This window comes from Lycorma delicatula, chromosome 4 (genome assembly GCF_047948215.1).
Source record: "Lycorma delicatula isolate Av1 chromosome 4, ASM4794821v1, whole genome shotgun sequence".
Classification (NCBI taxonomy): Eukaryota; Metazoa; Arthropoda; class Insecta; order Hemiptera; family Fulgoridae; genus Lycorma; species Lycorma delicatula.
Genome location: NC_134458.1, coordinates 124,457,325 through 124,480,570, shown reverse-complemented (window position 1 = coordinate 124,480,570; position 23,246 = coordinate 124,457,325). Strand labels below are relative to the sequence as shown.

At 27.7% G+C, this 23,246-nt stretch overlaps 1 protein-coding gene across 1 annotated transcript in view; it reads right to left on the bottom strand.

Moving 5' to 3' along the window:
* Positions 1–23,246, bottom strand: part of LOC142322714 (glutamate receptor ionotropic, kainate glr-3-like) — a 164,075-nt gene that overhangs the window by 50,603 nt on the left and 90,226 nt on the right. Inside the window, exons 9-11 of the mRNA XM_075361790.1 lie at positions 18,961–19,083; positions 17,472–17,620; positions 4,288–4,488 (exon numbers count right to left, since the gene is read on the bottom strand). Of these exons, the coding sequence (XP_075217905.1) occupies positions 4,288–4,488; positions 17,472–17,620; positions 18,961–19,083 (473 nt within the window). The remainder of the gene's footprint in view (positions 1–4,287; positions 4,489–17,471; positions 17,621–18,960; positions 19,084–23,246) is intronic.

The window sequence follows — 23,246 nt, the reverse complement described above, 5'->3', positions numbered from 1 at the left end:
TGATGTTTCTACATTCGTTTTTACTTTCATGTACGAAGTAAAGGAAGTATTGTGATAGCTAAAAATTTCGATTTTCAGATTTCAACGGAAATATCCATTTTAACTAGTTTCGGCGTGACGTCTGTATAATCGTACGTATGTTTCTCGCATAACTCAAAAACGATTAGCTGTAGGATGTTGAAATTTTGGATTTAGGATGTTGTAACATCTAGTTATGCACCTCCCTTTTTGATTGCAATCGACTGGACAAAAAGTGTCCAAAAAAGCCCAAAATCCAAAAGATTTGGATTGTGGACTTTTTCTTCACTGCAATAATACGCCCTCATTGAGAGCTTTTCAACGATATATCATAAGTGGTACTTAGGTTCATTGGTTCTAGAGTTATAGCCAAATAAAATTTTAATTAATGAAATATTTGGATCTTACTAGGGGAAGTCACATCGGTTCAAATCCGACTTATCTTCTTTTTTTATTTTTTTTTCCCCATTTTAATATCTATATTTACTATAAATTATTAACGTCTGATTGTAAAAAGGTTTTACGATAAATAATAATATAATAATAACAATAAAAAAAATCAAAAGTTATTAATGAAATAAAATTTACGTACTTTTCATTTTAAAAAATTTGGGTATGTAATTTAATAGGCGTAAAGGAAGTCATGTGGTATTCACATCAGATTTTTTACTTTTACAAGATTCTCACCTTTTACGTTTTTTGAGAACATGTTCGCGGAAAAAACTTAAGAAACTACAAAAATTAAAAACATTTTTTTAAGTTTCGAAATTTACCTGAGCCAAATTTTAGTTGTTTTGTTTTTCTTTTAATTTGACGTCGAAGTCAAAGAGTTGTAACTTAAAGAAAACTGTTTAGTAAAAGTTCTACTTTTCTGGGTAATTTTTTTTATTGAACAACGTTAGTATCATAAAATAATTAAATGGTAGTTAAATTATTAGATTTTAACTTTTTATCGTACACCGGATTTCATTTTTTCAGACTTAATGTAATAGCATATGCACCCATTCTTTTAAGATCATAAGAACTTTCCATTAGTTTTTTCTTCAGCTATTCATAATTGTAATTTTTCATGTTTATTATGCTGAGGTATATAAAGAAATAAGATGAGAGTACTTAAAAGTTTTATGAACATTCGTGAAAAATGGTAAAAATGTTTTCAAATAAGCCTATTTAACTCAGAGAAGTCTTCTCCTCAAACCATTATTACTAATTCTGTATTAACTCAACAAATTTATACTTTATTTTAGAATTTATTATAAAATACTATTTTAAATTTTATCAGACCTTTTTCGTTTTGCCTTTTTTTTCCTAGTAGTGATCCTTTTGTTAAATAACGTTGTATGTAGACAGTTGTATAAGGATATAAACTATTTCAAATAAGATATCTGTTAAAACAATGCTATCCCCTTTTGAATGCACAGCACAGCCAACTCCAATTCTTGTAGTTTAAGCATACATTTTTGAACAACAATGCTCAATTGTAAATCACCACCCTCAAGTCTCTCACATTTTATTTTTAAGTCTATCTCATTCCCTCATTGCCCATTTCTTTTCTCTTGAATTTTAAAGCTTTTCTGCCTGGTTTATTTGTATTTTGTTCACCATTTATATTTATATTCAAGAATTTTCTATTATATTCTATATACTTATAGTAATACTGGTTTTATATCTTTTGTTTTTTTATATATTTATTTATTTTTATACCCGTAATATATATTATAATGTTTTATGAATATTCATTCCATACTCATCGCATATAAACCTGGACGTAACTGTTACATTATTGAGCTTCGTGGTGGAATTGTAGCGGTCTGTTCCTTTCATCCACAATGCTCAGGGTTCAAATCCTAGTAAGACTTGGCATTTTTAACAGAATTAAAAGGTTTCAATTCAAAAATAAATTAAAAAACGGCGGGAAGATAGTTGTAATTTAGTGAAGCCTCTAGTTATTAGATTTATTTTCTGACATCATAGCTCTAGATCTGCAGAAAGGAAAGTATGATAAGCAGTCAGAATGGGATATGGGTTTTTTTTTCATTTCTCGATGTTTCATGACCAGGGACTCTAAAGAATAAAAATAAAAAATGGAGGAAATTGTTCTAACGTACCTATGTACGTATGTTGGTGTGTTTGAAGCATAAAAAGTTTGACCGGATTAACCGATTTTGATGAACTTTTGAGCAGAGACTCGTGTACTTATACGGGGCAATTTCTTGGTAAAATTTTAGGGTCAATTTTCTCAAATTTTTTCAAACATAATCTCACTTTATATTAAGCTCAGTACTTGCATGAATGCTTATCTTACCATATAAAAAAAAATAAAATGCCCCAAAATTCTTCCTTCCCCAAAAATAGAAAAATTATTTTATTTATTGAATATTTTTTAACCGATTTCTTTTGTCTTCCTAGTCAAAGTAATACTGCAAATGACTCAACAAACAATACTTTGGGAGGAGCCGATCAGAATTTAAAAATATCGACGAAGAAATCTTTTTTAAATTTATTATTGCAAAAAGTGTGTTTTATGAATGGAATGAAGAGCTGAACAATTTTTTTTAATAGAAATAATAAACCCTGTCTTACATGTTAAAAAAATGTATTATATAAAATGTTTCTACGGAAATTTTTTTTTTAAACAATTTGTTTTAAAACTTTTTTGATCAGGAATGTTTATGGAGCGAATTTTATTACAAAAAAATCAGTTTCTGTAGTAATAGAATTTTGTAGAGCGAGAAAACTGGGTTTTTGAAGAAATAACTTTTTATGTTTGTTCAAACAGAACAATTATACAGAGTGTATCACAAAATAAACCACTTTTTTCAATTAAAAGTATTACTTTCACTGTAAATTTCTAATAAATAAAACTCCTGAAAAAAATTATTCTCTGGAAATGTATATTTTTTAAAAATGAAAAAAATTGGTAAATATGAAAACAATTTTTTTTAGATTTGTTACCACATAAAATTGTTTTTTATAGTTTCTGTACCACGCTTGTCAAAAGAATATTTTTATATAAATATAAATATAGATTTGTATGGATTTTTTAAAACGATAAAATACAAATGTATAAATTAAAAACGAACTTAATACACAAAATGCCATTAATCCCCGGGAAAGAGGAATTTTCAATTGTTTAGAAAATGGATATTGTCAGACGATAGGGATCTCTTATTTCTATGTCTGGGTTTCATAATACAAAATCCGATTGAGTATATTAGATTTTATTATAAATGAATCAATAGATTGTTAGATACTTCAAGCTTATTAGATATTAATTAGACACGACTTAATTATTTAGATACTGTTTTGGCTGATTGTGTAACTTCCCGAAAGGAAATAAAATTACTGGATGAACTCACACGCCATCGTATTATCGATTAATGCTTCTTTAGTCTAGTGCGATACCTGATTCTATTCCCACGGTAGCTATCCCGAGAAGCGATAATGGAAGGGCGAAAGAAGTACAAGAGGATCAACCATCAAAAGGATATCCAAGCTCCCGCAGATATCATGGTAGTCTTCCGTTTTACCCTGAATATGAGTAAATTTGGCGGTATACGCTGAGGAGTATAACACTTCGCTGTGTCTTAACTATTAGGTATTTTATTTGAAGATTTTTTTCAATCGTATTTTAGAATCATAGAAGCATGCGAAGAAAAAATATTAAAATACTAATAATAATATATTTTTATTAAATAACATGTAATATGGTCAGAAGCCAAACAAACCACTTTTTGTAACATTTAAGTATATTAATTCTTTCTAGTCAATTTGAAATCTGTCTCCAAATTTAAATTCTTCAGATATGTCAAAAAAATACTTTATTTATTTTTGCATATGTTTCTAAAATTTGATAAAAAAATTTCGTGGTCGAAATATAATTCAAAATTTGAATGTGGTATATCTTTGTCTTATTGATAGAATTTAAAATATTTTAATAGTACTTATTGTAGACCAGGAATCAATAGAGGATTGTAAAGTTTAAATAAATATCTTAAAATTTATTATTTACGTTAATTCTTTTATGTAATTTTAAAAATTCACAATAAAAGATGCTTTTAGAGCTAAAGAAATGTTTGCACCTACACAAATCTACCTTTACATAAAGTTAATAAGAATAAAATGTAAAAAATGTAATTTAATTTATTCCGGCTAACTAAATAAAATTACTTTTAATTTTATCTAAAGTAATATATATATATATATATATTATGACTAATTTTTCCTCTATAATATTTTATAGGAATTCAATATTCATTTTAGATTTACCTGTGGTAGTAAATAATCTCCATGACAAGTAATGACGCTCCTAATATCATACCGTAGAGCAATATCAATAGAACTGGGTGGAATTCTGATAAACCAACCCTAACATAGTCACCTCCACCTCTTGATCCACATGATGGCTTTTGTGGTAACCAAAGACGTTCGATTCTGTTCATAATTCCAACTTCCCTTTGCCAACGTAATCTGTAATGGAAAAAAAATTACATATATATATATATATATATATATATATGTGTGTGTGTGTGTGTGTGTGTGCGCGCGCATTAAGGTCTTTTAATACAGTTACACTAGGGTGAGAAGTAAATAATAAAATGTTTGCGCAGTTCTGTGCAAGAATATCGAATTTTCGTTATTTTATTTTGTACAATTTTATTTTATTTATTTATTTATAATTAAAATATAATTTCTGTTTATAAAAATATTAAATCATTATAACCGTAATTTGATGAAATAATTAAAAATAACAACAATTAGACCCTACACACAAGCTTCAAATCTAAACTCACTTACCCATTATGACTCACTGTGTATGAAAAATATACCAATACAAATTCAACTTCAAATTAAGGTTTGTTGTCTTTTGTCGACCTTAAATTGAGCGTAACTGAAGAACGACTCAACTAATCTTCATAAAATTTTCACATCCACAACTTCTGATACACTACTAAAGCTTGCATTTCAATGAAATTGATGTTGTAGTTAGAAGATTTTCGAGCTACATATTTTATACATATATTTTTTTCGTACTCCTCATACAAACCTAAAGAAAATTCAATTCACCCTCATTCCGATTGTAAGTAATACCATCCTTTCTTCGAAAAGTCGGTAAAAAAAAGATACGGTTAAAATTCATATATTTATTTAAAACACAGATATATGAAATAATTATAAATTAGATAAATACGTGGAGGTACTAAATGTACAGAGTGATATTTAAGTATGCAAACGGTTTCATATTTCAAAACTGAGGAATTAGAAGGTAGAAACAATTTGGATCTACAATGTTACAAAATTACTACTTTATGTTGCGTTTAAAATCTTTGTTCATTATTTTGGGCCGGTCTTGTCGAATCAAACTTTTTTACTACCTTGTATGAAGTAAAGAAAGTATTTTGATCGCAAAAAATTCCGTTTTTAGATTTCAAGGATAATAATATGTCGAAAATATAATAATAAAATATTAACATCTAGTTGTGCACCTCCTTTTTTTTTCTTTTTTTAACTTTCTATTTTTATGAAAAAAAATCAGAAGTGATTAATGAAATAACATTTTATATACTTTTAAAAATGTGTATATGTAATTTAATAGGCATTGTGTATATGTAATAGAGTTGGTGAAACATGTGATTATTTAATACTAATTGAAATTGTTAAAAATTTATTATTTACAGTTAATATATACTAATTGTAATAATGTTAATTGTATAAATAAAGTTCATGTTTTATTTATTAATAATTATTAACCTCCGATTCTAACTTATCGTAAAGATAAATTAAAATATGTTATTTATGAAATAAAACTATACAATCTGATACATGATTTTTGTATAATATTTTACGAGAAAAACGAAATCATCTGCTGATAAATTCCCTAATTTTTGAGTTACAAGCAATCAAATTTGAAAAAACAAAAATGTCGCGGAAATAAAAAAATGAGGCAAAACGCCTGGTAGTAACTTTTTATTTCGAATTACCTTCAGAATTAATCCAATAACAAAATTTTAACATTTAATGTTGGAATTAAAGAGCCTTTACAATAATAATAGTAATAATACAATAAATAATAATAGTTTGCCACACTACTAAATTAAATGCCTGTGTAACTGAGATTATTTATTTTAATTATAATTATCAAGATGTTTAATTTCAAACTATATTTAATTTTTTTTAAATTCTAAATCCCTTAATACAATAAAAAATATAAGCAATTTAAATTTTAAAAATCTGATGTGGACACTACATGACTTCCTTGTAGTCTATTAAATTACATATACACATTATTTTAAAATGAAATGTACATAAAATTTTATTTCATTAATAACTTCTCATATTTTTTTTTTATTGTTATTATTGAATATTATTTATTGTAAAACTTTTTACAGTCAGAGGTTAATAATTATTAATAAACCAATATATTTAAATTAAAAAAAAAATTAAAGAAAAAGGAGATGAAGTCGGATTTGAACCGATGTGCCTTCCCCTTCTAAGATCCAGTATTTCATTAATTAAGATTTTATTTGGCTATAATTCTGGAACCAGTTAAAATAAGTACCACTCATGATTTACCGTTGAAAAGCTCTCAATGAGGGCTTATTACTGAGTTAAGAAAAAATCCGAAATCCATATGTTTTGAAATTTGGGATTTTTTGGACACTTTTGGTTGATTGCAATCAAAATGGGAGGTACACAACTAGATGTTACAACAATCCTTAATCCAAAATTTCAACATCCTACGGCTAATCGTTTTGGAGTTATGCGAGATGCATACATACGTCACGCCGAAACTAGTCAAAATGGATTCAGAAATGTTCCAAATGGATAGTTCAGTTAAAATCTGAAAACCGAAATTTTTCGCGATCACAATACTTCCTTTACTTTGTACAAGAAAGTAAATATGTATTATAAATTTAGAGTAGAAAATCAGCTGTTACTTTACAACAACACAATTTGAATTACGACACAATAATGCAAGTTATAAACTTCTAATCGTACATAATGCAGTTCATAATTGTAGGGCCTTAAACGGCCACACATAATAATAATAATAATCGTAATTTACGGCCTTATTTATGCAAGCTGTTAATCAATAGGAAACAATATCCTGGAAAATATTTGTCTTTTCTAGATTATTTTTTTGGGGTTACATAAAAATAACGTATGGAAAAGAAATCCTGTAAATATTGACGAATAGAAATGGCGTATTATTGAGGAAATTGTACATTTACACCAAACAAGATACAAGTTATAAACAGATAGTACTTAAGATTAGCGCACTGCCAAGCTGTAGAGAGGAAGCTTTTTGAACATTTCTTTTAGAATGGTATGCTTTCAAAATTTAAAGATATTTAACTAAATTTTGAAATTTTAACATTGTGATAATAAAATAAATAATATCATTTGACCTAGCTATTTAATTTTTTGTAATGTTCCAATTTATTAGTGTGAAGGTAATATGAAATATAAAAGTTACTAGCGGATGTTTTACCACGTTTTATTACTATCATGATTCCGAAGTTGCTTATTGCTTATAAATCGGAAACGAAGGCATTTAGCGAGAAACGGTTTTCTCCAACGTTGTCTCATAAAATTTACATTGAAATCTTGTATCAAACGTTCACCTTCTTATATAAAAAATGCTTGATTCAGTATGACAGATCCTAGGATAATTTTATTTATATATATATATATATATATATATAAGAATATAAATTTAAAATAACGTAAAAATATTTTAAATATTAAAAGTATCTGAATATGGATTACGGAAAACGTCAACAGTAAGGAAATTACAAAAAAATAATTTTTTTGATATATAACAGGATGATTATTATTATTGTCGTAGAATTTATTTTATTTAATAAAGATTAAAAAAAATAATTGAAAGAGAATAATAATTATATTAAACGGAAATTTTAAGGACAAAGGAAAAAGCATAAAAATAAAAATAAAATGATAATACTATTAGAAGTTATCTGTATAGATAAAAACCAGTATGCAGAAGTAAAATTGTATTAGATGAGATAAAAAGTTTTTTTAATTTTTATTTAAAAATAAAGTTTCTGTTATTCAGTTACCATTATACTTGAAATATGGTAAGCGGAATTTTCAATAGTCCTTTACTAAGTTAACTCTTCTAAGTTGTTGTATAAGCTTACTAAACAAATATCATACAATCTTAATTGGATATCTGACTTAAAGGAAGTTTTAATTAGTATACATCTCTTTCCGTTCTCCACTTCATAATAAAATCAGTTGTACTTGTATCTGTCTTAACCTAACCTATCTTATTTAAATAAAAAAAGGTAATTCGTTACAGTAATGTATTACAGTAATTAAAACATTCAAGAGTACAATAAAATTTTAAATTAGTTTTTTTTTAATATGTTATTTTAAATTATTAAAAAGAAGTTTCTGTATTACTTATTCCTTGTTAATATATTCCTCAGTTTTAAATTCATAATTTTTCGTGGTGAAATTTAAATATAATTCTTATGACTGTTTTATATTTGGATATGTAAACTGGTCAAGTATTGCATTACATTCTTGGATTGATTTTTTTTTTAATAAGAAAAATTAAGAGTTCATTTTTTATAGATAGAGAATAAATATTAAGAAAAATCTTATTTTTTCTTCCTTGTATGAAGTAAAGGAAGTACTGTTATCGTGAAAAATTTCGGTTTTCAGATTTCAACGGAAATATCCATTTTGACCATCCCTGAATCCATTTTGACTAGTTTCGGCGTGACGTCTGTACGTACGTATTTACGTATACATCTCCCATAACTCAAAAATAATGTTGAAATTTTGGATTTAGGACTGTTGTAACATCTAGTTGCGCACTTCCCCTTTTGATTACAATCTACTGAACCAAGAGTGTCCAAAAAGCCCAAAATCCAAAAAATTTAGGTTTTGGACTATTTCTTAACTGCAGTAATAAGTCCTCATTAAGAGCTTTTCAAGATAAATCATTAATGGTACTTATTTACACTAGTTCTAGAGTTATAGCCAAATAAAATTTTAATTAATTAAATACTTGGAGTTCATCTCTTTTTTTTACTTTTTTTTTAATTTAAATATATTGATTTATTAATAATTGTTAATCTCTGATAGTAAAAAAACTTTTATGTTAAATAATAATTCAATAATAACAATAATAAAAAAAAGTATGACAAAATATCAGAAGTTATTATTGAAATAAAATTTTATGTACTTTTCACTTTCAACAAATTTTTAAAAAATATTTAAACCGTAAAGATAAAAAATATATAAAGATATAAAGCAAAAAGATAAAAAAACATTAATTTCAATTTTAAGAGGGAGAAAGAGATAGAGGTTGATTTTGCTTTAATAAAGTTTTCTCTAGAATGCCTCTGAAGAAAATCGAAATTGGTTTACTCGCGATATACCCCTACCCCTTAATTAATTTTGATAAAAAATGAAAAAATCAGTGCCCCAATATATAGAAATTATTTGAGCCAAATTTGAAGAAAATCAAAATCGGTTTGGTCAAACCTGAGATATATGGCCAAAAGCAGTGGAACACACGTACGTACGCACGTACCATACATATATGTTTTTTGATCTAGATGATATGTTGGACTCTACAACGTCAAAATTTGCAAAATACCCTACACCCCATTTTTGGCACGATCACCATACTGTTCTTTTTTATACAGCTATTCTAGCTATTTTCCCCGGGAAAGTAATATATAATATATTGTAATATTTTGTAATATTTAATTTTCTTAAAAAAAGTGTTTGCCCCTTCAATAGGAGCTAATTATATTGGGTAATATTATAGACAGTATTTTGTGTATTCGTTAGTATCCTTATAAACTTCAGAAACGCTGAACCAATTTTTATGAGACCAGTATTAAACAATTGTTTCTGTATTACACAAACTGATAGTAAAAATAGTTTTTTCTAAGATGAAAAACTAGTTTTTTAAACTATTAAATAATAAATAATGTTAGATTAAACTGTTCAAGCTCATATACAAATACACGTAACTATGATTACGTGCAATAAATTACGAAAGCAATAAATTAACGACTGCAATAAATTACCTGAAAAAGAAGTTATTAAAGGTTATTAAAACAAATAAAAATTCTAGTAGATCACTCAAGGGACGTAAAAGTTCGTCGTTTTTCTACTATAATACTGTAAATATTAAGCATGTGCTGATGTTATCATCATTAACTGAGAAAATTTGATAAATATTATTTAGAACACAAAAATTGTGGCTTTCTTGCAATGATACAGGACTCAGACAGAATGGTTCTATACATCTGGTTCTTGGTTATATACGTCCGATTTGGTTGAGTGATTTATGAGAGGAGATAACGGGGAGTTAAAATTAGTTATTACTAATTTTTAAACTGCACTGTAATACCCAACTTTTTCAACATTTCTAGCAAAAGTAGTGGAAACTACATGTAGCGGTAATTAAATATACTGTCTCAGTAAAAAGTGTGTGTATATATATATATATATATATATATATATATATATATATATACACAAGATATTCCGAGAGGTGTTAGCCAAAATTAAAAGGGAATATTTAGAACATCAAAATAAACTAAACATTTTTATGGACAAATGCTTTATATCACTTTATTTTCCTACTGTCCGTCATTTTTTATATTTTCAATAAAAATATGTATCTTTTAATGAAATTTATGGTACATGTACCAGACAACATCTGATAAATCTCTTTTGAAAATTTCAAAATGGCGTCCATTTTAATTGTTTAATCATTAATAGCTTCATAAATATTAGTTCATCGAATTGTGATAGTACATAAAATATTAAGTCTTTTATTGCAAACTAAATAACTTATTGGCCGGCCTCCGTGCCACGAGTGGTAGCCTCTTGGCCTTTCATCAGGGGGTCCCGGATTCGAATGTCGGCTTGGCATTCTTACATGCAATACAAAACCGGTATGTATATAAAATTGTTAAAGTGGATTATGTATACAGTATTCTAATGATTAGATTACGTATATAGTATATGTATAAAGTAAATAAATTACAAAAAGTATGCGTGAAAAGTTTTATAAAATCATAACGGGAAAAAATAATTTCGATACAGCAACAGAATATGAAGATAGCAATTTTTTTACAAAGTCCACCATTGCCAAAATACTAATTTATGGTTATGGAGAAAATAATAATTCCATTAGTGAAGTTGTTGAGTACCTTGTCACTATAAAGAGTCTTGTAAATTTGAAGAGTAATTTCAAATATAAATATATATATATTACTTCCTTGTACAAAGTAAAACAAGTATTGTGATCGCGAAAAATTTCGGTTTTCAAATTTCAACGGAAATATCTATTTTTTTGACCTCCTCTGAATACATTTTGGCTAGTTTCGGTGTGACGTCTGTACGTACGTGTATATCTCGCATAACTCAAAAACTATTAGCCGTAGAATGATGAAATTTTGGATTTTCGACTGTTGTAATATCTAGTTGTGCACCTCCCCTTTTAATTGCAATAGACATAACCAAAAATGTCGAATCCCAAAAATTTGAATTTTGGACTTTTTCTTAACTGGAGTAATAAGCCCTCATTGACAGCTTTTCAACGATATATCATAAGTGGTACTTATTTTCATTGGTTCAAGAGTTATAGCCAAATAAAATTTTAATTAATGAAATATTTGGATCTTACTGGGGAAGGCACATCAGTTCAAATCCGACTTCATCTTTTTTTAACTTTTTTTTTTTAATTTTAATATTATAATTATAATTACCTATTAACCTCTGATTCAAAAAAAAAATCAAAAGTTATTAGTGAAATAAATGTTATATACTTTTCATTTTTATTTTAAATTTAAAAAAGTAAATAAATGTTAAAAAATTGATAATATATGTTTATGAAGTCGGATTCGAACCGAATGTTATCCATGGTTATGGATCCGACACGTTCTCACTCACCACATAACTGTTTGAGCGACGGGAAACAAGATTATTATATAACTAATATAAAATGCTGATACGGACACCATAAAATAATGTAATGCAATGTGGTATCCACCACAATGCAATTGTGTAACTGTAAACTTTATTAAAGAATTGGAGTATCGTATCTCACAATGAAGAGCAGAAAAAATGTGTATATGTAATTTAATAGGTGAACAAGGAAGTAATGTGGGGTCCACATCGGATTTTTTTTTTGCTTTTAATTGTTAAAGTTGCAAGTAATGATACAGAATCCAGATAGTTAGATTTTTTACAAAATTGTTCATTGTTAAATGTGTTAAAATAAAATATGTATTAAAAAAATTATTAAAATATAAAAAAACTTCTTGTAGTACGCATATAATTTTCGAACTAAAAATTAATAATAAACATTGCTTTAAATATTATTTTGATGTATAATAATACCAGACATATTTCTGTCCATTTAATATTTAAATTCACTAAGAAAAAACTTTCTTCTAAGTATTAAATATCAAGAATAGATGGTTCCTTTATTATGTATAAATATACATAATTTTGTATAAATTTTACACAAAAAATATTTTTTGCATTTAACTTCTCTAATGTATATATTCAGTAATCTAAAATAGTATATTCTTATCTACACTGAAATTTTCATAGCATTAGAAAACCTGTGAACAATATGGAGTAGTTTTCATGTAAAATCAGGATAGTTTAGAATCGTTAACGAAATAGCATCTCTACTTAACACCCCTGTTGACAAGCTGATTTCCACGTTCACTGAAAAATAAATTAATGATAAGACAACCGCATGCCGTAACTGATAAAGGAAAGAGAATTAAAAAAAGAGGGGAACAGATTTTTTGCATTAAATTAAATTAGTTCGTTTTAATGATTATTTTTTAAAATCATAATTGGCATATTTTTCTTAGCATAACTTTATCAGAAATTAATAGTTGTTTTTTATTTTAGTTGTATCAGTTAACATCTTAGTTCAACCGATAAAAACACTTATCTCGTTCAGCCAACACAAAAAAAATATATATTAAAAATGACTCTTGCTTTAAGGAGAACACTGATCAATGAAGTCATTCTAATTACGTATCACAAATTTTTGATGGCTAAAAAATAAAGATAAGGCTAAGAAATAAATTTCAGAAAAAACTTAACAAAACCATAAATCTGATTGCAATATGATCAAATCTGGCTGCATTTTTTAAATTGAATTTGCAATTTGTATAATCTGTAAAAAATTCAGAATAACTGTCAATCTAATTTTTTACTTTTTGTCTCCACATGTGTATTCCAAATAAGTGTGTTTCAAAGAAGATACCGAAGTATTTTACATCCTTAAGAGTTATTGTTTTACCAGAAAAAATAACAGGTTTTCCTGCGTAAAAAGTAAAAGGTCGGTGATAAATTTAATGTGCAAATTTTTAAACCAGGGCTTCAGAATCAATGTAAATTACTGGATTATAAATTGAAAATTTTTGTGTAAGATGAAAAGTTAATAACTTGATCATTTTAAAAGCAGTCATTATTGAAAGGGAATTTTCAATATCTAATGTGTAAATGTTGTACACGAACTGGAACCAGGTCAGAACCTTGCGGAACACCTACGTAAGAAAATAATTTGAATGAGAATGTCCTTAGAAAAAACAGAAGAAGCGCTTGTAAAAGGATTGAAAGATATGAATGTACATAAATAAGAGAAAGATATGTTGGATATAAGGATATATGAACTCCAGCCATACGTTTTTCGAATGTTTGCATCAAAGGACAAATCACTAGTGGATTATTTATTTTACAGGATTATTGTAAAAAATCAACAAGATAAATTTTGAATAATGCAAAAGTAGTGGAATCTAAACTTAAACTAATCATATAGAAGAAACCAGTTACGCTATTGGTCTAATAATAGCAACAAAGAGTTAATAAATTGATTAGTCTGCAGGAAATTAGATTTTGGATAAGTTTTCCCGACATTTAGGAATGTCTTATCTCCTGTCCACGGGATTCTTAATTTTATAGTCTTAAAAATTACATTTAGTCATATGGAAAATATACCCTCCATAGATAGTTTTCAGTACAATGAGGTCGTACCCTGGAGAGTTTCTATGGAATAATGACGTAATCAAAATCTCTAAACGAGGTCCGATAATTTTTAATATACTACCCATAACGTTAGATAAACGTTCTAGTAATGCTTGTTTCCCGTTAATTATACAAACACATAATCTAATGTATATCTATGGTTCTAAATGATCGATTATAAAGCATAATGCCCGCGATTATAGTTGCCTAAACCAATAATACTATTATAGAAAGTTTTTTAATAAAAGAAAAGTACAATTAAATAGTTTTATGCTTAATTTATAGCCACATTTAATCTCTTTTCCTACCATTTAATTTTCTCCTTTCTTTCTTTTACCACATTTTCTCACCTATCTTTCTCTCTTTCTGCTTTCGTCTGAAATTCACACCCTCATTGTCTTCTTTAATGTACTCTTCATATAACTCATGTGAATAAGGAAATGAATTTACTTGTAGTGCTGTGTACGTTCAAGTAACACAAATGTATTTGTGTGTATGTGTTAGTATGTATGTGTCTTTGTGGTTCCTGTGTCTGTTTATATTGCATTGTAGGTTGAGAAGTGGCAATCCGCAATGGAATAGTGCTGGTTTAAATGAAGCGAACCTAACATGTACTATATTAATTACAGAAGAACAAAGGGGTTCATTCGTTCCTTCAACACTTCTCAACTCATATACCGGTATAAATGTATATCTATATATATATATATATATATATATATATATATACTTATTTAGTGTATGCATACATACATTGTGTGTATTTTTAGTATATAGGTATACCAAAGCACACATATACCAAAGCTTTTCTCTTCTTGTTGAAATTATTCATATTCTCTAATATTGTAAAAGTGATATTTTTTTACATAAATATTTCTTTGTAGAAATAATACGGTATTTCAGTAAAATACAATACTTAGCGTTGTGTTTCTCGGTAACGATATCATTAACGTAATACGTATAAAACTGCAGCGGATAAGGGATGTATTAAAGTTTTCCGAACTAGAAATATCAAGATCTTTTACAGTAGAATACAAGATAAAATATATACTATCAATTTAAATCATTCTAGGATTAAGCTGTTGAAAGTTTATGATTGTTTTGTTTTTGCGAAATTTCTTTTGAATTTTTATTTATAATATAAAATCTATAATTTTCTGTGTTGATTGCTAATAGTACTTTTTCGTATCTTCTCATTTCTCTAATAATACTTTTTCATTTCTCTTCATTTCGCTAATAGTACTTTTTCGTATTTTTTCATTTCATACAATACAAATAACTTCATTACCTGAATTTATATTGGTATTTCCAGACATTATATAGATTCATGAAGACTAAATCCCTTTTGGACATGTATTACTGGTAAAAATAAAGAAGAAACTTCATGTAGCCTTTCGAAAACGCTTCGTTAGCAAAAGTCGGCTGCCGAAAGATTTCGTCCTAATTTCTGAGCCTTCGAGTAAAGTTAAATCAGATTGTAATTTTGGGACCCAAATTAGGGATGCCTTTAGCGGTTTTATATGAAAACTGATCTGAAGAATTTAAAAAATTGTTCCCAGAATTTTTCGAGAAATCTACAGTAAAAGACAAAAGGTTGGTGTTTAAAAACACTCTGGCGTAAAATAACGTGTTTTCACTGCAGAACCCATAAACAGAAATGATATCAGAGTAATTTTCACTGAAAATTTTATTAGGCATTGTTAGATAATGACCCATAAATACTCCAGTCACTTATTTAAATGTTTATTATAAAATAAAAAAAAAAAGAATAATTGTTGAAATCAGCTAACTTATGAAATCAGTATGCCAACTTAAGAAATAAATTATTTCAGACAAATTTAGATCAAATTAATTTTTAATTAGCTTTAAAGAAGTCTACTGACATGTTTTACTGATGTGTTATTTTATTTGATTTTTCTTCTTTTTTTTAATTTTGATTGTTTATTTCCAATTTAAAAAAATTTGTTTCTTTAAATACCTCGTTCAAATCTGCAGCATTATATATGATATATTTTATTTTTGATAAATTTCGAAATACTTACATCTGTACTTGTTTCTGTGAACTTTGTTCATATTATTTAATTAGAATCAAATTATCTACAACTTTTATTTATAACTTTTATGTGTTGATTGCGAATTTAGTAAAGTTAATTACACCGAAAGTAAAAAAGTGTGTTTTCTACCCCAACCAGATTTATCAAAAAATACAGTTCTAGGACCAATTTTTCAATATTTCAGGTCAGTTTCATGCAAAACCAGTAAATTTACCTCTTAATCTGGGTCATAAAAATTACAGTCTTTTCTTTTTATTTTTTCTGCTTAGCCTCCGGAACTCCCGTAAGATATTACTTCAGAGGATGAATGAGGATGAAGTATAAATGTAAATGAAGTGCAGCCTTGTACAGTCTCAGGTCGGCCGTTCCTGAGATGTGTGGTTAATTGAAACCCAACCGCGAAAGAACACCGGTATCCACGATCTAGTCTTCAAATCCGTATAAAAGTAACTGCCTTTACTAGGATTTGAACCTTGAACTTTCGACTTCGAAAGAATTACAGTCTGGCTTAATTTTACCGTAAGCGCAGAAAAAAGGGTAAAATTTTTTTACATCCGACACTCTGTAACGAAGCAATTTCAAACCAACGTTTATATGAACTTTCTTCTTCATTTTCACCAGCACAACATATCCTAAAAGTCTGTTACATTATTGGTAAATGTATAAGAACAATAATATTAACTTAATTTGTAGGAAGAATTTGCGCAATCCTGTTTAAATTCTTAGCTATGTCTGAAATTAAAATATTTAACGAAGCGCCTCCCCTTTTTTATAAAGTTTACCATAGTGTACTTATTTGTCCAGGATGCAAAACAAAAAAAATTTAATGAGGAAAAAATTAAACCCCTAAAACTTTTCATAAAATTGTTGTTTTTATAATGAGAAACAATTGAAATATTTTTGAGCTTCATCCACTGAAAATATTTTGGTAAGAACCTTTTTTTTTTATATTCACGAGAAAAATTAAAGGAAATACAATTTGATACAACTTTTACAATAAACTCTTTAAATAACTTCTTTATTTCAATTCATGCTAGTAAAACTGTATTTTTCCTCATTGTGGATTCATTTTTTTTAAATATTGTATATTTTTAAACATCCACCTGAGGGGATATTTAAATATTGTTATATCATCCGGCTACCGATCATGTCACTTTTTAACTTTTAAGTACATTATCAAATTTTATAAAAAAATATTAATTATAGTTCAACTTACGTATTTGTTAAAATTATTTTTTATTATAAAATATACATAGTGAATAATATAAATAGAATGTAATGAAATCGTCTTCATAGAAATAATCTAATTAATAAATGATTAAAGTAAAAAAAAAAAATATTGGAACTTACTGTCTAGTGAAGAGTTCACGATAACATGATCGTTTAATAACTGGTAAAGCTAAAGAGGGCGTTCTAAAAAGTCTTACTTCACTTAATCCACATTTTTCCGATTCATCAAATGTATCACTTATAAGCTTATATCCTTGATCTACTTCTACCTACAAAAAAAAAATAAATAGAATTTTTATATGTTTTTAAAGTTGTGAAATCCTTTTTGAATCACCCAGTTTAGTTAATTCAATGTAGCTTGAGTTTGATAATTTAGTTTGACAACTATTTATATAGATTCTTCTTTTTTATTCTCGGTTTTTTCTATTCTTCATAATATTTTTCCCTTTTCTATTTCTGTTTATAATTACCTTAACTAACGTATCACGAAAAAAAAAATTTTTTGATAGTTTGATTGAATTCCTCTTGTTTATTTCAACATTACTTTTCCATTTAACATTAATACATTAACATGAAATTTATACATAATAATTATTAAATTATGTCTTTAGCCTGAGTTTTGGATAAAGATTTTAATTGATTTTTTTGGTTTAAGATTCTTTTTAAACTTTTAAAAATGTTTTTGACATGTTTTTTAATCATAAACCTTGTGATTTTTTTGTTAAATGTAATTCAATGATGCAAAATTTACATTGCATAAACCTAATAGAGAATATGTGAATTATATTTATTAAAAGTGTAACGATTCAAATTATTATTTTTTCTATATTTTCTTAGTAATATTGATATTTTTAACAAAAAAAAAGATTTAATTTCTCTTTTTCACTTTACTGGTATTTATAATAAATTAAATGCAGTAATCTAAAAATAACTGTAAATAGTATTTATGATTATTTACACTTATTCACTGCTGTTTAATCTAACTTTAATAAAATTATAGATATAACTTTTATAATTCTGATAATTTACTAACAAAAATTTGCAAGAAAAAACAATAATAAAAAATATTGTAAGAGGATATCACTAAGTTATAAAGCCCTGGGAAAGATATCTTAAAAGGATTCATTAATTTATTGATTATTTTCCCAAAGGATAGTAAAAAGAAAGTAAGTGACTTCTTCAAAAGTACTGTAAGAAAGTTAAACCGGGATAGCAAATTCTACAGGATTTCAAAAAAATATGTTATTTCCTCCTGTCACAGTTCTGCCGACCAGAAAACAGGAATAAATAAGCTGAAGTCAGTCTAGATAAATGAACTCCTAGAAATGAATAACTTGCTGGAAAAATTGGAATTTAAAACCAAAATATTCTGGACATTTTAATAAGAGAGAAAAGGAAATTACGGTAGACCGTAACTGAAATAGATAACTATGGAAATAATGGGATTAGAAAGGAGATACGATTGGGAAGAGTGATATATATAACAGATGTTTTATGGAGAGAGAAGAGTTAAATATTTTAACTGAAGGTAAAAAAATAAAGAAATCAGTCAGATATATTTTTAAAAAATAACGTAGATATCTTTTATAATAACTTTTTGATTGTATACCTGAAATGCAAAAAGTCCTTTTCGTACGTTGTTTATTCCCTTTGATGGTTTCATAAACGCATCTTGTCCTTTTGGTAATACTTTATGTTGATATAATGATTTTACTTCTGAATCAACACTTTCCTGTAAAATATAAATACTGCTTTTAATTGAATCCTCTATTTTAACCTCCTGTTTGACCAATACATAACTTTGTTTAGTCAGTGCAGAAATATGCAGAGTTTTACTTGCCGATATTGTACTTATTATAACGGTTTACTTAGTTTTCGTTCTATCCAGAGAGCTATATAAGAGGGAAAGTCGTAAAAGAAAATGTTTAATTCCATCCCAATACTGAATGTCCACTTTTTATTCATTTCACACCTAAAATTAAAATGGTGAATAATGAAAACAGCTGATTGCTATGATTATTAAAAGTCAAAAAGGCCTGGTAAACTTTCAGAAGTTGGGATTTTGCTTCAGTATAACGCGATCTTGTTCGATCTCAAACAACCCACAAAACAATTTAAGATTTCATTTGATCTGCTGGACCACCCACCGTGAATCTTGTTCTGACTACAAGCGATTTTTATATTTTTGGCCCACTGAAAGAAAATATTCGAGAGAATAATTTTTCTTCTGATGGAGAGGTCAATGAAGAAGTACAAAATTGCCTATCCTTTTTTTTCCCCTCTGGTTAGAGGAGTAATCCCATTTACAGACAAAGTGTCGGGCTCGCTAACAGGTTCTGCAGATGTTACAACGTATGTAGCCTGCACCCTACCGACTAAATCTTCACCTCACCAGCCCTCCCTTCCGAGGCCGGAAACCGCATTTAAGCATTACTCAGCCCCAGGAGGTGCCTTCGAGCTCAGTGTGTTCAGAGTCTCCGTGCATCATCACTGTCGCTCATCCATCCATCCATGCAAGCACGAACGAACGCCAGCTCTGCAGAGGGCTGTCGTCCTCCCTTCGCTCTCCAGTCCGGTATCCTTCACCTTAATTCTTGAGGTTTTCGCTGGTCTTCTAAGTTCTGCTGGACGGTCCGCATGTTATTATCGGGGAGCCTTGCCTCCTCATTTGAGTTTAGTCAGACATGGTGCATCCCGTTTCTTCTCACTATCTGTTCAGCAATCCACCCTGCTCCTTCTCTCGCAGAATCTTTGTGGCTAGTTCTGCTACTTTAAGCTACTCTCTTTCTCCCCTGAGCATATACTCCAGCATATTGTCCGGTGTCAGTTGGAGGATCGCGAGGTCTCTCCGTAGCGGCACCCACTTTCCATCAATTGCCTATCCACCAGACCAAAAGTTTTCTAGAAGTAATTCAAAAACTTTATAAATAATGGATTCTACAAAAAAGTAAGATGATTATGTTGAAGCACTTTTAACTTATGTAAATGCAAATAAATATAAGGGGTTTAAAAAATTCTCTTTACTTTTTGGCTTAACCTTCGTATTATTTGGCGTTTTTGTTTTTTTAATCTTCTTTGTATGGAAATGAATCAGTATGTTTGTGTTGCGATTTACTTTAACTTGTTTATAACGTTCCGTTCTTTGCATTAAGATGACATGAGATGGTGTTGAGTTGAATTGTCTAAGAATCATGTTTCTATCAGAACCATTTCAATATCACTAAATAAAAAATATCGATTCAACAAATAACTAGTCTTTACCTCGTGATTTCTTTAAATACTCGTCATTTCAAAGTTCTATATAAAATTATATATCCATTTAAAAGATATCATCCATTTATAAAATCAATATACCGTTTCGCTCACTCAACTACTAATACACACAACCTTGTGCTGTTATATACAAGCATATTACAAGATAAAAACCATATTTCTTAACGTTTTGAGGGTCGTATCTAATACTTCCATTTCTTTTAGAACGTTGAACTAGCATAAAGGCCTACTAAATTACGTTATTATTATTATTTTTTTTTATTTGCGGTGTCGCTTGACTAGTTAGTTGTACTTTTCGTTCTTATCTTCTTTACTCTTTTAATCTCAATATATTTGTTATAAAGTACATCTTTAATCTTCTGCTTTATGGTTCAAGTCGTTTTCTTCCCTTACATTTTTTACCCTCTTCTCTTAGCTCCGTTACTAAATTAACTGATACTTGATACCTTAATATATCATCCAGCAATCTTGTTCTTTTTCTTTCTACATGTATCTCTTATTTGTCCCTAAAAGTTTTTTAAAAACATAATTTCCAACATTGTTTATTAACATTGCTTATAAAGATTTTTACTTCTATTTATCATATTTCTGGAATTCCTTTTGTCGTCGTTTTCATTACGTAATAATACTTTACAACTCATAATAATAATAAAAAATTTAATTCTTTTGTCTGTGTTAGACGGTACTTGTATCTTTTTTATAGTTAAGAGCATTCTTTTTTTTAAATTCGTTTGTCTTTTATACTCACGTTCCTTCGGCCATCCTTTAATTTTACTACTGAAATCGTAAAATTCTTCATAGTCTGGCACTAAACATTGAACATTATTTTAACGTTGACAGAATAAAAGTAAAATATCATTTGGGCCTATATATAATATGTTATTTCATATAAATAGCCAAAAAAATTATGTAAAAAAAAAGCTAGAAAAATATTGCATGGACTTACCCGGCTATTAATAATAAAAATTAAAAGAATTAGAGCCGAAAAGCAAAAAAAACAACATATATTTTTTAGAGGTAGCGAATAAATTTTAAGAAGATTTTTTTTAAATATTTATATATATATATAGCATTTAAAAAATTTGCTTAATTAAAGTTCTCTTAAGGTTAGAAAACTGGTAGTTTAGCAACTTTCGCAACTGGTACTATCTCAACCTTTTACCCGGAGGTGAAAGGTGAAAAAAAGAATTCTTTTATCCATTTTAGGTTCGCGATCAATAACAGAAATAAATTGAAGACATTTCTTCTTAGGTCTATAGATGAAGTATAAAATTCAAGAAATTTTTGAAAAATATTTAAACCAAAGGGTGATAAAGCAAAAATCAAAAAAAAATAAATATATTTCAATTTTAAAAGGAATAGATTGATTTCTTGGAAAAATGTTTTGGGATTATTATTATGCGTTGTAGGTAAAGTATTTGTTTTAATAAAATTTTCTCTAGTATGCCTCTGAAGAAAATCAAAATTTGTTTTTTCGCGACACCCCCATTCTCCTAAACATTTTTTTTTTTTTTTAATTTACATGATCAATGAATGCTCCATATATAAAAATATTTGACCCAAATTTGAAGAAAATCGGTTGGATCAATCATAAGATATAAGGTCAAAACCAGTGCGATGCACATATGTATGTGCGTCGCACTGGCTACCAAAAAAACATACGTATGTTTTTTTGGTAGATGAATTGTTAGAACCGTAAATTGTAAAGATTTACAAAAACCCAATACCCCATTTTTGACATGATCATCATTCCTTTCGCTTTAATATAGACAGCTCTTCTAGCTATATTTACCGCAAAAGCAATATCATAATTTATAAAATAAGTCGTTAACTTCTTTAATCAAAAATTAGCATTTATATACAGAATAAAGATTCAAATTCTGTTTATTTTTATTGGAATACAGTAAAAAGAAACCTTTAGCTTATGATGATTGTATCCAATTAAAACGGTTAATGACTGATTTATTTGATGTATATCTTCTTTCTTTGTTTTTATTTTGTATTTTTTTTACTAATTCATCATAGAAAATTATAAGACCATGCGCCTTGCAATATCGTATAAATATTTTTAGCTTGTGAAAAACGTCAAGTTTTTCCTTTTTATCAAAACTACATATTTAGTTCACTTCAACATTGAGAAATTTTTCGTACCGATCCACGAGCTTTAAACTACTTTTTTTTTTTGTAAGGAATGTTGTTAACCCAAACAAGATTCGGAAAATTAATTAAATTAAATAAAATCAACCGCAAAATATTTTAGCATTATTGCGAAAAAATGTTATAAGCTTTCAAAATTGTCTCTCAAATTTAACCCCTAATTTCTGTTTTCGGATTGTATCTTGTCTTTTGAATAATTTACTCAGACTGATTGTATCAAAAACAAAACTTCCATTTTCTCTGTCCCTTGCCAAAATTCTGTCTAAAATCTTCTTTCTCCCTTCTACTCCATACTGTCTATCGAGACTTTCAGTTTACTTCCTTTCAGCCTTCTCTGATGTAATCCAAGTTTCAACTCTCATAGTCGGTATCCAAACCAATTAACTACAGTAAAGTCCTAATTTGATTTGATTAATCCGCTTTGATTTAAAGGGTAAAATCCAATAAGATTATAGCACCCTTATT